Source organism: Brassica napus, chromosome A3 (assembly GCF_020379485.1).
Source record: "Brassica napus cultivar Da-Ae chromosome A3, Da-Ae, whole genome shotgun sequence".
NCBI lineage: Eukaryota > Viridiplantae > Streptophyta > Magnoliopsida > Brassicales > Brassicaceae > Brassica > Brassica napus.
Window position 1 is genome coordinate 32303804 of NC_063436.1, and position 16519 is coordinate 32320322.

The 16519-nt window shown below is 33.2% G+C and overlaps 1 protein-coding gene and 2 long non-coding RNA genes across 5 annotated transcripts; 2 read left to right on the forward strand and 1 right to left on the reverse strand.

Annotated features, from left to right (window-relative positions):
• Positions 1 to 5598: 5598 nt before the first annotated feature.
• On the forward strand, positions 5599 to 6474 carry BNAA03G54340D. Its single transcript, XM_013862758.3, has 3 exons — positions 5599 to 5736; positions 5800 to 5979; positions 6188 to 6474. Exons 2-3 carry the CDS (start codon positions 5806 to 5808, stop codon positions 6275 to 6277), a joined length of 264 nt encoding a protein of 87 aa, XP_013718212.1. The 5' UTR covers positions 5599 to 5736; positions 5800 to 5805; the 3' UTR covers positions 6278 to 6474.
• A 1827-nt stretch (positions 6475 to 8301) lies between these two features.
• LOC106421907 lies at positions 8302 to 10437 on the forward strand. Of its 3 annotated transcripts, none has more exons than XR_001284272.3 (4): positions 8302 to 9040; positions 9245 to 9349; positions 9662 to 10055; positions 10116 to 10437. It is a non-coding gene; the product is annotated as an uncharacterized LOC106421907 (long non-coding RNA). The 3 variants fall into 3 exon arrangements; XR_007328326.1 differs by having other exon boundaries at positions 10132 to 10437; XR_002658777.2 differs by having other exon boundaries at positions 8307 to 9040; positions 9662 to 10437.
• LOC111206517 lies at positions 10234 to 14671 on the reverse strand. The gene is made up of 2 exons (XR_002658781.2): positions 13134 to 14671; positions 10234 to 10664 (listed from the first exon to the last, which is right to left on the reverse strand). It is a non-coding gene; the product is annotated as an uncharacterized LOC111206517 (long non-coding RNA).
• Between the last annotated feature and the right edge of the window lie 1848 nt (positions 14672 to 16519).

Consider the following 16519-nt stretch of genomic DNA (forward strand, 5'->3'; position numbering starts at 1 on the left):
GTCATTTTTTATATTAACTAAATTTGTATAAATTTTGAAGAGGTTTTTGGCAAAACTAACCCACAACTTAATTTTAATCCCAAATATATACCCAAACTTGAATCAAATGCAAAACTAACCTAAAAGCCTAGTGAAATTACAGCTCAGCCCCTTGTGACCAAACAAAAAAACAGAAGCTATTTTTACGAATATAGCCCCAGTAAATCGTCTGAGTCATCTGAGATGTTGGAAGTCGTCTGGACGACTGAAGTGTAAGTCGTCTGGTACCAGTTTATTTTAAAAATAATTTATAAATCTTTAAAAAAATATTTTGATGCGTAAAAAATAAAAATCAAGTAATTATAAACAGTTTTAACTGATGTAAATTAAGATATGATAAAATTGGTTTGTTTTGAAGATAGATGAGTGGAAGTAGTGAATCATGAAATACTTTGGTTTAGGAGTTTGGCAAACATATGTTGTAGTATTGTATGTATTGTTAAGGTTAGATTTTGGAAAACTAAAATGTTTTTTTCAAAAATTAGTTTTCACCTATATGTGTTTATTTCTGTGTATAGTAAACACTTTTCAAGTTTGATTTGGTTTTATGAAGTGTTTAATTAGATAATTAAGTTTAGGGGTTATGTTTAGGGTGTGGACGACTTATATTTCAGTCGTCTGTTGAATAATTTACCCGGACGACGTATATTTCAGTCGTCCACATCGTACCGAACCTTATATTTTACCAATGTACGTTTTAACCTAACCGGATCATTTTACTCGGACGAATTACATTTCAGTCGTCTGGTGAAGAAATTAAAACAGACGACTTACATGTAAGTCGTCCAAATATTCCCGCCTAAATTTTAAAAAAAAAATTATTTTCCCGCTTAAATAATTTAAACCAGACGACTTACTTGTAAGTCATCTGGAAAGTCTTCTATTTTAGTTTCCCGATAAAAATATTTAATTTCCCGCTAAAAATATTAAATTCTTCTGGACGACTTACATGTAAGTCGTCTGTTTTAATTTCTTCACCAGACGACTGAAATGTAAGTCGTCCAGGAAGTCGTCTGAGTCAAAAATATTTAACCTAATTGGATTTTTTGTCTCCCTATATAAAGAAAAATTTACACATTCTCTCTCCTCCTCTCAAATGGCTGCAACAAAAATGTAATGTTCATCATTCTAAAACTCTCCAACCTCTCTCTAATCTCTTTGACTTGAAAACACCAAACTTTATATGAATTTTTCAGTTTTGTCTCATATATTTCTTATTAATCTATCTCTTTTGCAGGTTTTTAATCAAATGGTACTCATCTTCCACTAATTTAGAGGTAGATCTATTAATTTTAGATAGGTATTTTTGTGTGTTCTATAAATGTAGATTTATCTAATCTTCCACTCATTTTCTCTATTTTAAGTCATTTGAACGTTTTTGGAAATGCAGGTTTTTCATATCTGGATTTGATGTGCAGGTTTTTCAGATCTGGAAGACTTCTGGGACGACTTACCTGTTAGTCGTCTGGAAGTCGTCTGGAAGTCATCTGGACTTCTTGGAAGTCTTCTGACAAAGTCGTCTGGACTTACAGGAAGTCGTCTGGACTTCCAGGAAGTCGTCTGGACTTCTAGGAAGTCGTCTGGATTTTTCTGAGCGTTTTGGTAAATTCTTATGTCTGATTTTTCTTCATTTGGTAACTTCTTGTTGTATAAAGTTCTTACTTTTTTCTCAAACTAAAACTCTCCAAACCCACTCTAATCTCTTTGACTTGAAAACACCAAACTTTATATGAATTTTTCAATTTTGTCTCATGTCTTTCTTACTAATCTATTTTTTTTTGCAGGTTTTTAATTAGATGGTACTCATCTTCCACTAATTTAAAGGTAGATCTATTATTTTTAGATATGTATTTTTGTGTGTTCTGTAAAGGTAGATTTATCTAATCTTCCACTCATTTTTCCTGCTTTTAAGCCATTTGAACGTTTTTGAATATGCAGGTTTTTCAGATCTGGATTTAATATGCAGGTTTTTCAGATCTGGAAGACTTCTGGGACGACTTACTTGTTAGTCGTCTGGAAGTCGTCTGGAACTCGTCTGGAAGTCGTCTGGAAGTTGTCTGGAAGTCGTCTGGACTTCCTAAAAGTCGTCTGGACTTCCTGTAAAGTCGTCTGGAAGTCGTCTGAACTTCCTAAAAGTCTTCTGACAAAGTCGTCTGAACTTCCTGGAAGTCGTCTGGACTTCTTAGAAGTCGTCTGGACTTCTTAAAAGTCGTCTGGTCTTGTCTACTCAAGTGGAATCCAAGCTTGTCTTTGTAGATGAATGATCTATAATAGTTTTGTTTGTGGTCTGTTTTGTGAATTGCATGTATACTCTTTTAGTTGTGAATTTTTTGTAAAATCAGTAATAATGTTTTCCAAGATGTATTAAATGTGCTAACAATGTGTTTACACATTTACAAATCAATGAAATAATAGACTTCAGTAGCCTTTTTCTTATCTTTGGATCTCTCATATGCAATAATAAACTCCAATGGCCTTTTTCTCATCTTAATAAACAAGAATGTTGGTAGCTTCATATTGATACAATATTTTAAGAAGCATTTTAACCCTTCTTCCAACTCATAACAATAGTCATCATTATTGTCTATAACAATAATACTTAAGAGATGGAAACAAACAATAGTAACTAGTCAAAGCATATCATATTTTTTATAAGTTTGCATTGAAAAACTTAGTCAAATTTAGTAAAACTAAGGGAGAGAACATATTTTGTAAATATGAGTTTTACATATCTTGAAGTTACTTATCACTCTTAAAAATACAAGTTATTCAAAAACTAACGTAGAAGACTTAAAAACTAGTGGAGAAGACGCGGACGGCTTCAATCTAAGTTGTCTAGACGACTAAACTATATGTCGTCTGGTCAACGCAGATGTTATTTTTGCAATTGACTTTGAAATCTGTTATTTCGGACGACTGAAAGTTAAGTCGTCTACTATTGTTTGGTTAAAAAAAACTCCAAAAAAGCTAGACGACTTACATTTCAGTCGTCAGAGGTTAGTTTTGCATTTGACTGGATTATTTCAGAAGTTTGACTTTTTGGACGACTTACATTTCAGTCGTCTAGTGAAAATTACAATAATAATATTTTTTTTAAAAGTAGACGACTTACAGTTAAATCGTCATAGGTTAGTTTTGCAATTGAAAAAAAAACTTCAAGATTTAATTATATACAGACGACTTATAATTTATTCGTCCACGAGACGACTGAAATGTAAGTCGTCCAGGATTTACGAGGTTTGACCAGAATCTCGGAAAAAAATCCTGGACGACTTACAATTAAGTCGTCTGGTGGACGACTGAATTATAAGTCGTCTGTGTATAATTAAATCTTGAAGTTTTTTTTTCAATTGCAAAACTAACCTATGACTACTTAATTGTAAGTCGTTTACTTTAAAAAAAATATTATTATTTTAATTTTTGCCAGACGACTGAAATGTAAGTCGTCTGGGGAAGTCAAACTTCTGAAATTATCCAGTCAAATGCAAAACTAACCTATGACGACTGAAATGTAAGTCGTCTAGGTTCTTTGGAATTTTTTTTGAAACCAAACAATAGTAGACGACTTAACTTTCAGTCGTCTCAGGTTACAGATTTCAAAGTCAATTGCAAAAATAACCTCTGCGTTGACCAGACGACTTCCAGGTAAGTCGTCTACAGCCAGACGACTTCCAGGTAAGTCGTCTACAGCCAGACGACTTCCAGGTAAGTCGTCTACAGCCAGACGACTTCCCAAGTAAGTCGTCTGACGAACAGATCTGAAAAAAAACTCGATGTCATGCCTTAAATTGGTGAGATAAGTTCCTTAGCATACATAAGGCTTCTCCAAGCACACAGAATCACAAACGAAAGTCACCCACCCATAATCGTAAGCTTCTATGACTCTATGAACCATAAAAATTTTAGAATCAAAATCTTGGGTTTTTTAGCTCATTGTGGAGAGAAAGTGAGAGATATGTTGTGTTTAGTTCACAAGAATGGAAAAAGAAGAAGGGTAAATCGATTTTGGGAGCATTAAGAGCTTCAAATTGGTTGTTCATGGTGGTTGTGGTATTGATGACAATGTCAATCTTGTAATTACTTGAAGATGATGAGGGTGAGAGTAAAAATGTCATTTTCGAAAAAAAAAAAAAATTGATGGCATTTTCGTAAATTATATGAACTTGTGGGGTGAATAGGGCAAAACCAATTTTCAAAAAAAAAGGAGGTTAGTTTTGTGTTTAACTTTAAGTTGTAGGTCAATTTTGCAAAAACCCCAATTTTGAAATGCACATAAATATGATGACAAAGATGTTTCAATAACAACTCGCCATTAATCATAAAATGCACATAAATATGCATTTACCTAACCAAGTTTCTGCGGTACGATATCAATGTTATGGGATCTAGCTCTGAAAGACGAATAAAATTGCTTCAAAAGACAAATACTAAATTTAAATCTATACACATATTACATATCCATGCATGTAGTGCTAGACAATAGACTAATCCATATTTTTTCATATAAGCTCAGTACTGTAAATTGTCCAAATCTAGATTAATTTGCTACTGATCATCTAAGTAATTTGGACCAGAATGTGTTAATTATGATTCTTTGTAATACCTTATATGTTAGCCCGATCCAATTCGGGTTGATGGGACTCTAAGCACCACAACGTCCCTATAAACTTACGAGTTTGAAAATTCAATAAGAATATGGAACAATTTGAGGAAATAAATTAAGCAATTTTTTTTGCTGTCGGTTGTGGCCGTGACCGATAAATGTTTACAACAATGATCCATATTCAAAAGAGAAACGTTAATATTAATTTGAATCTTAGTTCCGTGTTAAACATATCGAGAAAGCTATAGTTGTTCTCCAAATCTCACTTATAATTCTTCATTGGTTCTTTCTCATATTAATTGTTATGTTTCCATTACAGATTCTAGTTCTGTCTCCATGCGGGGAGGTTGATTCATTCTTCCCTCTTTTTCTTTTCTCGGATATCTAAATTTCACAATCCACCAAAGAGAGTATTCTACTGATCTTATAACTAAACGCATTATACATGTGTTCCTGACAAAATAGATATGTTTTCATTTTTTTCACACTTTTCGCAGTCTTCTTACTGCTTTGATTTTCCTATTATATGACAAGTTTCCCGTAGTTTTCAGTGTGTTAAAACTGAGTGGCTGTACTTATTATAATAATGGTTTCATAATTAAACACATTTATACATAGTTTTCTGTTACAACGTAGCATGCACCCTTAAATTGCTTACAACACCATTTAAGATTCAAAAAGCAAACGACTATAACTTTTTTGGAATTAAGTTCCTAACATAATATTCAGTCAAAAACAAAAAAAATTCCGAACACAAAGTTGCAATAATTTGACGCCGACGTTATGTAACTTGTAATGTTCGTTACACCTCACTGGTCTATTCATCAAAGTTAAAACCTACAAAAATTACCAATAGTAAGTCCAAGACCAACATTGGGCTTCCTCTTCGCTTGCAAATATCAGAAGACCCAAATATCTGAGATGAAGGAGTACCGTCCGTCTGTAACATGATTCGATAAATCCAATGGCTAAGATTGATTGTTGATAATAATCTCGAGTGATGTGATGAGAAGAAACATACCAGAAAATCTCGTTTTGTTACATCCCTCGAAGAGACGATCCCATCTTCTTCATCTTCCATCTCTCGATCTCAGGTACGATCTTTCCCTGGAATAATAATACTTAATTCGGAGAATCTGACATCAGTGTCAAAAAAGGATCCGATGGGAGGAGCAGAGCATGGACACGGACACGGAGGCGATTTTAGAGCGAAGGTATGGAGCATGTCTGGTGGGCCTTACTGTAGGCCCAAGCATTGGCGTCGGAACACAGCATTTGCTATGTTCGGCGTCTTCCTTGTCTGCATCCCCATCGCCATGAAATCTGCTGAGCTCGAGGTATCTCGGTCTTTCTACTTGATCTGTGTTTTGTCATTGTGGAAATAGATTTTTTTTATTTCCATTCAAAGTTACAACCTTTTGAATCTCTTGAGCTCTCCAAAATTAACTTCTAGCGCTTGAGACGTTGTTATTTTCATGCTATTACTGTTTAGTGTTAAGGATTTTAGAATTGAGAATTTTATAGCCTTTGTTTTTGATTTTACAGCAAAGGCCACACATGCCGGTACGTCCTATTCCTTCACAGATATGGTGCAAGAACTTTGGAACCAAGGATGATTACGAAAAAGAGCATTGAATCTAAGCCCTTTTTTTTCATTTTCATTTTCATTACTAGTGTAATAATAATCCGTCTTTGCTGGAATCTTCTCAAACCAATGCAATGTTTTGCACGCTTGTGTTTTTATGTTTGCTATTCAAATAGTGGTTTTCATCAGACATCTAAGTTTTGCTTTGATGTATCGAAACAACTATAAAGACAACTAGATTTTGATCTGCGCTGCGCTCAAAGCGCGAGTTTTTTTTTCACTTATTGATTTAAAAATTATCTTTATTTTTTGTTTTGAATCTTAACAATTGAAGTTTATGTTTTTATCATTTGTTTTTTTTTTTGAAAATGTGGTATTTGTTCGAAGTATATTTAGAGATGATATGTATGATTTAATAGTATATATATTCTCTATTAAGAATAATTTGTTCTCCTTATTGAAATATTATAATATATAAATCGTCCATTTTAAATTGAAACCGAGGTTCTCTTGTCATATATTTTTTATAGCTCTAACCATTAATATATACTATTTTTTTATCTCTATTTAGTTTAGAAGTTACTACTATTTTCTGGTCCATTTTTAAAAGTCATATATCTTTTTTGTTGACCATATTAATAATTTTTTTCATGAATAATAATATTTTATTAGAAAACATTTAATTTAAAATTTGTTCTATTATAATGTTTAAGTTTCAAGCAGTGTTTAATATCTAATTCAGACCCGTAGTCGAACCGATAGGCATGCCACTCTATATATAATCTGGTTCGGATTTAATGAAAAACTCGTTAATTGGTAATCTAATAGAACCCGATGAAAATCCAAAACCCCGCTATTAATTAGTTAGGGGATAGATTTGAATCTAGTTAAAATTATAAAAAAAAACAAACATGTTGCCTCAAATAAATGAATATGATTTTTTAGAAAATAATACATCATGTGGTTGAATTTGATATGGTCCCGATAAGCTAATATCATATTGTTGTAGTACATTGTTATTTGGAATTTTGAGTAATCTCTTTTATTATAAATCCAAAACCAAAAAATTAAAATGTAATTAATCTATATTATTAAAAGAGAAGTACCATTAAAAATACTCCTAAGTTTTCTAACTTATTTACAATGACATGCCACTAAAGTTATTAATTAACTTACCTTTTATGATTCTTTGTCTTTTCTTCTTTAATTAATGTATTTCCCAAATTAAATTTTAACTAAAATTTATGGCAACAATAATTAATAAACCTAGCTTTCGTATTTTTTGTCTTTTACTATTATTTTATATATGTGTGTTTGAAAATAATTAATTACATATATAAATTTTATATTTAAATACATACATTATACGGTAACTATTTTACTAATTCGAAAAATACATAATATATAGTTTATACAACAATTTTACTATACATTATCATAAAATTTTAATCCATAATTATTATATATATAAAATATTATTATATATTATCATAAAATTTTGATCCATAAAAAAAAATAAAAATACATTTGTTCGGATATACATGTCATATTCTAAAAATATTGATCATACAATTGATGATTTACACGATAAAATAAAATTACTTAATATAAACAATAAAATTATTGTGTTTCGAAATGTCATATTAAAAAATTATTTGAACGGGTAAAATATATTATAACTAATACAAATAAAAAATTATTTATAAAAAATAAAAATAAACACTCGCGCTGGCGCGCGGGTCAAGCTCTAGTAATTATTAAAATTACCGTCGAAAAGTAGGATCATTTTAGGTAAGATTTTGTTTTTCATTAAAAAAGGAACGCTCCTATTTTAATGGTATAGATTAAAAAATCATGTTGACCAAAAAAAGATTAAAAAATCATATTTCAATTTATTATGTCTGCTATAATTGTTCCGATTTCATATATATTTATTATATAAAATAAAATTCATAAGTTTTTTGTTTCGTTATGGTGAGCATGCTATTAGGACTATTTTTATATATTTCAACTGATATTTAAATATGAATTTAAATATGTACATAAATATCTATATATATATAAAGATGTATGCTTCACTCCTGTGCTGCCAACAAGGACACCATGTCACTAATTAGCCTTCTATCGCCGTGACACCTGTCCCTTTTCGAATCCGCACCGTTTCATTAACTCTCATGTGGTTTTGGGCTTTTTCGTTTATCTCTGGTCGCTGTGGTTTTCGAGACAGCCCAATAGCCAAACAGATTGAACCCTAATTGTGTTTTACACGCATAAAGGATTTTACGGTACGTCTCTCTTTTTTCTTCAGTGGTTCCCCTCTTCTTCCTCCTGTGACTTTCTGATCTTCATCTGTAACATTGAAACGCTTCCAGTTATATCTTCTTCATGTTTGATCCTTTATTAATTAGATTCTGCTTATCTTCCTGAAGGGGAATCTGCTGATTGGTCAAAGACCACTACTCCTTTCGTCAAGAAGGAATCAGGAGAGGGAGAAGCCATGGATGATCTCTTCTCGGCGTATATGAATCTTGAAAACATTGATGCCTTAAACTCCCCTGAAGCTGATATGGAGAGTAGTAGAGCAAGCGGGACCAAGACTAACGGTAGTGACGACACAGAGGGAGAAAGCAGCAGCGTCAATTACGAGAGTGGTGGCGATCATAACAATAGCTTTACAGGAGTGTTTCAGTAGACATTTTCTTTGTCATGCTTGCTCTGGTTCAGAGTTGGCGTACCTGCGAGTATAAATAGATCACCATTATTCCCCTTACAATCATCTTCCAAGCCGTGTATCTACTACACCTATAAAAAAGGTAAGGCCTCATTTCTTGAGAATCATCCAAGCTCATTACTTTTGTTATTTTTCTCGAAGGTTTTTTGGGACTTTGCTCTTCTGTTTTCATTTATTGAAGTTCTAATGGTGATTAACCTGTTTTTTGAACGTGAAAAAGATCCCACTCAGTTCTGTGCATAAAGACAATTTCTTGATTTCCAAATTGTTTTCTATTTTTGACTAGCTCGCTTTTCTGAGGATGATAATTGTTTGTGTTCAAACTTTTGGTGAAGCAACAAAAAGTTGAGTTGGAGAGAAGCCACTTCTATCTGTTTGAACATTTTTCCAGGTAATTTGTATTTCTAATCAATTAAGAATCCAATCAATTAAAGAGTCTGTAATAAAGTTTTCCTGTGACATATTATGTATCTACACCTACAAAAAAGGGAAGGCTTCATTCCTTGAGAATTATGGTCACTAGAAGCTATAACTTTGCTGAAGAAATTCAAGTCTTTTGATTTGATGTGAGATATGCTTAATACTGACAATGTAATCGACATTGCTAAAGTTCTCATTTTGATGTAGAATATGTAAGAACAGTTTATAGCTCAAAATTGGAGCTTTATGAAGATCTAAGTTAATGTTTGGGTATTTGGTGCAGTGTTTAGAGGAGTGGCGACATTGAAAGTGAGGGCTATGAAAGAAGTTTGGAACATTGCATCAGTGTCTACAGGGATTAAGAACTCACTACTTCTGAAGGCTGCAACAACATTAGTAATGGTAGCAATGGAAGCTCCAGTAGTTGTCACAGTAGCTAGGATAATTTCTTGGTAATTAGCAGAGAATGTCTTGCAAGAGGCTGTCTACTTCTCAAACGTACTTTGTCAAGGTAATGAATATTATTTTTTCTTTTTGATTTAGTTTACGTTTCAGTTCTTGGATATTTTTCCTAATGCTTTGTTACTGTTGGAAGTTGTCTCCGCTGGAAAATAGTTCATGTTTCAATCAACACTCTGATGAAACAAATAAAACAGAGCCAAACTGTTTGTGAATAAGTGAGGAATCTTTAGCTTACTTTATATGGATGTGAACTTTCTTATATCAAACACACATAGATACTTCAAATGGCAGGATAAGAAGAAAGTAGAAACAAAGCTAAGGCTGATATAAAAAAGCATACGTTATGACAATGATGATGATAATGAAGTTATGGGATCTACATTTGTGTATTACTTAAGAATTTTCTTTGTGAATCACCAAGATGAAAGACTATAAAAGGTATGTCTTGGCATTATAATTTAGGCTTTTTAGTATTAGTTTATTTTGTGGAATTTTTTTTTTGTTTCGGTCATCTTATATATGTTATTACTAAGTTTGTAAGTCTCATGATCATTTTTGTGATTTGCCTTTTGGTGGAATGTATCTTTATTTTTTTCATCGGAATGTATCTTTAATTGTTGTAGTGTTTACTTTTTTATTTGGTGGAAGGTGTCCAAAATCAATCTATGGTCGATTTTTTATTTGCTATCATTACAACAACGTAATTATTCTGAGAAAATGTAGAATATTACTCAGGCTCATATAAAGTTAAAATATTACTCGGCTCATATAAATTTTCACTTTGCAGCATCAATCACATTCCAGTCTGGTCAATTTAGTTGCATCTGTAATCAGGAAAGCAAATTATAATACATCAGTGCCAACTGCAAACAGTCGCATTATTATAAAAACTCTGACACACACTGCTCGAAAACAAGATAGTGAAACATTTTTTTCACAGCTAGCATGTGAGTGGTGGAAGAAGAAAAACTGAACGGCTGACTCAGGAAACGCCTATAAAATCAGAGTTGAATCAGGGATACATATAACATGTGTTATAATGAATTAGCAAATACCTTTTTAGGATCATATAATTATCATTTTAAATAAAAATTAATAAAATAACATACAACTAAATTCAAGAAATAAATATAACATAAATAATGATTTGTGTTAAATCCATTCGATTAGGGTTTTAAAAATTACATTCGACTTACTTTCAAAATCAAAGTAAAAATAATATCAAAAGTAAAATAAAATATTACATTTTCATGAATTTATAAGTGAAATAAGTAGGTACTCACAAAAACAATAATAATGAAACAGTAGTGAAATTCTTTATAGAAAAATAGTGAATTAATGTTTCACAAATTGAGAATAAATTAAACATATACAAAATATCCATTAAATTAGATTTAATGGTAAAATAAGTTTATGCTTTGTAAATACTGTGAACATAAAATGTAAGGTTTATATTCAAATAAATATGAAAACTAAAATACTAAAATAAAAATCTCAACCATAAATGAAAATAAAAATATATATTTACGATAGTTCACTGAAAGAAACTACAATAGAACCTCTATAAATTAATACTCGATAATAATCTCTATAAATTAATAAATTTTTTCGATCCCAAATTGGACCGGTATAAAATTTGACACAAATCGATAAAATAATAAGATAATATTTTTCTTATAAAATTCTATGTAAATGTATGGTCCCATTAAAATTATAAATTAATATTAATTTATATGTATATATATTTTATATAAGTAAAAACTTATTATTATATTGTTTGTTTTATATTCACAATAGAATTATCTTTATAGTTTCTTAACACCTAATATATTTTTGATGAGATTTAGTAATATTATATCTAAAACACATTTAAGTTCTATTCAATATATATTATATACACCAAATAATATAATAAAATTAATATAAATTTCAAAATTTAAAAAATAACAATTAATGTCTATTCACTAAAATCAAATATTTTTCTTATCTTAGAATAAATATATCTTAAAATAAGAAATTTAAATAAAGAAACTTTTTTAAATTGATATATCTATAAATCAATAAAATTTCAAAGTCCTAACATTATTAATTTATAGAGGTTTTACTGTATGTAAAAACCCGACAATAAAAAAAGTAGAAAATTAAATAACTTATACTAAAAGAAACGTATTAAAGTAAAATATATCTTACCACGTATAATTCCTCTTCACATAAAAATTTCCAAAAAAAAAAATTATTATCATATACATCTTTTGCAAATGCAAATCTGAAACACAAACCAAAAAATCGTACAAACTTAATAACCTAGATCACAACTAAAGTACATCCCGCCCGTAGGGCGGGCCGACCCTAGTATGCTATAAGGATTTGTTCAGTTGCCATTAGATGATAACGGAAAGGTGATATAGCGTAAAACAAATTGTGTTTAAAATGACAATAGTAGTATATTATTTATTGTAAAACATTTATCAAACGTTCACTATTTAATACATTTTAATATGTCAGTGAAGATGAATTTATATCCGAGAAGAAATAGGAACACACATTTCTTATTGTAACATCTTAGTTTAATTAGTTGTATATAATAGAGTAATTAATGGAAGTGATTAATAGTAGGACCAAAATTAATTAGTTAATGAGTAGGTGCAACAACATTTTCTAAGTAGATTTTTTAGGACTCCTTTCCTTTCAATATTATTGATTCTTCAATATTCTATCAAACTCTATCTGCATCATATACTCTATTCCATCAAATTGCCATCCTGATGAACTGTTTTACTTGCATTATTCTTTTGATTTTCTATTAATTTATCTATATTAGTCTCTACATTGTTCAAATTATTTGCAATCAAATGCATATATGATGATTTAGAAACATTAATGGATTATTTTGTTCAATTTCTAGACTGGAAGACATCTTTCGCTACATAAGAGCATGATTATCCACAGAAACCCATTTGTGTTTCTTAAGGATTATTTAAGTATATAAATGTATTTTAGTGGACTTAAGAACTTTACTTAAGAAACTATTCAATTTTGTGCCTCCAATGGTAGTTTCTTAATTAAAGATTCTTAAAAAAAAATCCTAACCATAACCTAACTCAAACCAAACAATCAATTCTAACATTTTGACATAAATCTAACATATTTATTACCAAGCAAACAATCCTAACCACAACCTAACTCAAACGCGTTTTCCTTAACCACAACCTAACTCAAACAAACAGTTATTAACAAGAGCAGTAAAGAAAAAAAAGGAAAAGTTGAAGAAGAGTACAGTTTTGGTCGATTACCTCAACTCTCAAACTCGGTGTAGTCACTGTCGGAGATCATAGTCTGCTACCACGCCTTCCCTGCTGCCTTGATTGCCAAAGCCTCCTCCTCTCAGATTAACATATTCAAACCACAGTTAAAAACAAACACTTTACACAAACCACACTCGAGAAGAACTCTAACATATTCATTCTAATTTTGTCACTATATACCAAAAAGACAACATTTGAGATCACTTCAAAAGGATGCAACTTGCGCCATGGCTTTTAGGAAAACACAGATATGAAGATTCTTGGTCTTGATGTAATCTTACTTATCTACAATGAGTTGCTTCATTTCTTGCAGTCAGACCTTTGATATGTTCTTCCAAGAACCACTTTCAAAACCGTTTCAAATATATTAAGTTTTTTTTTTCTCATGGACTTGAGATGAAGAAGCACTGGTCAAGCAAAACATGTTTCTCTCTGAAATCCAGTGAATTGAAAAGGAGAAAGACTTCAACCAAAAAAAAAGGAGAGACAAGTAGAAGTGATAAAGCACAGTTATGAAATTCATTCGTGGCATAACCAAAAACTGAAGTTTTCCCAATCAACAACAAAAACATCATAAACCCAAAACAAAGTTACAGTCAACCTGTATAACAATCCATTCTTGAAATCAATCTTAAGAACTTGGTCATCAGTTATTCCTCATCCAATAACAAAGTATTAATCAAAAAAATCACCTTAGCTTGGAGTAGCAGACGAACGCGGCCGCTGCAACCAAACCAGCACCAACCAATGGCCACCACAACTCTACTCCCATATAAACCTTTGTGTTTCTCTCTCTGATACCAGGCTTCATGGCTCTCTCTTTCAACTCAAGTATCATCTCTCTCGCTTCCGTATATGCAATATTTGTGTTTCTCTCTCTGAGAACCATGTTTTCCCCGATCTTCTTACATTAACCACCTTCTTATCAAGGACATTGTTGTTGAGTGGAAGATGATGGCTCTGACGACGAATCTTAAGCCGCCTTGGGATGACGCTTCCTCATCGTGTTCAGGATCTGATTTGGCAATGGTAATGGCGAAAACAGAGGTTCTGATGAGGAAATTATACCAAAAGAGAGGCTTCTCTTGGGGGAAGAGTGGTCTCGCGAAAGAGAGGAAGTATCTTATTAACTCGCAGGAGGTATCTGATTAACTCGCCGCCGGAAGAGAGGTCTCGCGATCGTAGAAGACGAGAGGAGCCGAGACGCCAACAGAGGGAGAAAACAAGAAGAAAAGAAGTAAAGAAAGAGAGAAAAAAGAAAAAAAAATAGAAAAATTCTGATGTTCTGACACGTGCCCTAGTAACTCCTCTTTAAATCGATCACCAAAGTATCAGATTAAGGATCGGTTACTCTCTTTTTAATTAGTTTATATTTAATAAAATCAGCCATTTTCTCTATAAACCCACTTAAGGATCTCCGATAATCCTGGTCTAAGTTTTGTACACAAAAAATTTGGCAACTAACTGATAAATCTAGGGTTTATCGTAATAGAAAAGGGGTGAGAGAGAGATAGAAAGAGAGAGAAGATAAGATTTGTTTTTGGTTGATCATTTGATATCTCCAAATGTTATAAAACTCGATGATTAAATACAAGCTCTCTCATAATTAATAAAAACGACAGCGTATTACTCTTATTCATTTATAAGACTCTTCAAAGCTTCTTCTTCAGCCAGAGTCTTCATCTCTGCACTTCACTTCTCACTTCAGCCACTTCTCACTCCCTTCCTTGATCTCTGCTTCCTCTGTACGTAAGCCAAGGGCACAGCTAACTTATCAATACCCCCCCCCCCCCCCCCCCCCGCAGAAGACACAGCTTGTCCTCAAGCTGGAACTCTGGAAACTGTTTCAGCTAGCCTTGTAATAGGTTCCCAAGTGCACTCAAATTCTGGTAAGCCAACCCACTTCACTAACACTTCAGGTTGCCTATCCTCTGCCGACTTCCTCACTCCCAACAACTCTTCTGGTTCCGTGTTCCATTCAAGCGAGGAAGATAGTATCAAATGAATCTCTTGTACCTTGGCCTGAGGTTCCACCGCTTGCTTCAGCTGTGAAACATGAAAAACGGGATGGATCAAGCTGTGTGATGGCAAGATCAGTTTGTAAGCTACCTTCCCGATCCTCTTCTCAATCTGATATGGACCAAAATACCGTGGAGCTAACTTCTCAGATTTCCTATTAGCGACCGAAAGCTGTTGGTAAGGCCTTAACTTCAGAAAAAACCCAATCACCCACTTGAAACTCAACATCTCTTTTCTTCTTGTTAGCAGAGACCTTCATTCTCGACTGAGCCACAGCCAAATTGTCACGCAGCTCCTGAAGCAATGCATCACGGTCTTGTACCATCGCTTCAACTTCTGCATTGGCTGTCGGAATATCCCCAAACCTCAACAATTTAGGAGGGTCGCGACCATACAAAGCTTTGAACGGAGTCGAGTTGGTTGCGGAGTGATAAGACGTGTTGTGCCAAAATTCAGCCCATGGCAGCCACTGCGACCAAGACGACGGCTTCTCCCCGCGAAACACCTCAGATAAGCCTCAAGGCACCTGTTTACTACTTCAGTCTGGCCATCTGACTGAGGGTGGTAAGCAGTACTCTTGTGGAGTGCAGTGCCCTGAATCTGGAACAGCTCTTCCCAGAAGCGACTCAGAAATATCTTGTCCCTGTTTGAAACCATCGTCCCTGGAAACCCGTGGAGCCTGACTACTTCTTTGATGAATACTTCTGCCACTCCTTTTGCAGTGAAAGGATGACGGAGTGGAATGAAATGAGAATACTTCGTCAACCAATCAACTACAACCATTATTACATCAACCCCTTTTGAGATAGGCAGTCCCTCCACGAAATCCAAATTAATGTCAGACCACACTTGCAATGGAATGGGGAGAGGAGAAAGTAATCCCGCCGGAGACAAGGTAGAATATTTATTCTTCTGGCACACCTCGCAATGCTTGATGAACTCAGTGACATCTCCACGCATATCCTTCCAATACACTTCTCTTGCCATTCTTTTGAAAGTCTTCAAAACTCCCTCATGCCCTCCAATGGCACTGTCATGAAATTGCTTCATTAATGAAGGAATGAAAGGGGATTTCATAGGAATCACCAATCGGCCCTCATAGAACAGATGTCCCTCCTTCAAATAATACCCTTTAGGAGCCTCTATGTCCTCTTGTAACGCTCGAACAATCACCTGTAACCCACCATCCTTTTCAACTTGCAGAGCTAACTCATCGAGATCTATTGACAGTGGCGCAGTCAGTTGGATTTCATGCAGTTCCTCCTCGTTGCTGGCCAACCCAATCTGTCTCGACAGTGCATCTGCTACTCGATTATCCTTCCCTGGTCGGTACTCGATTGTGTAGTTGAGCCCCA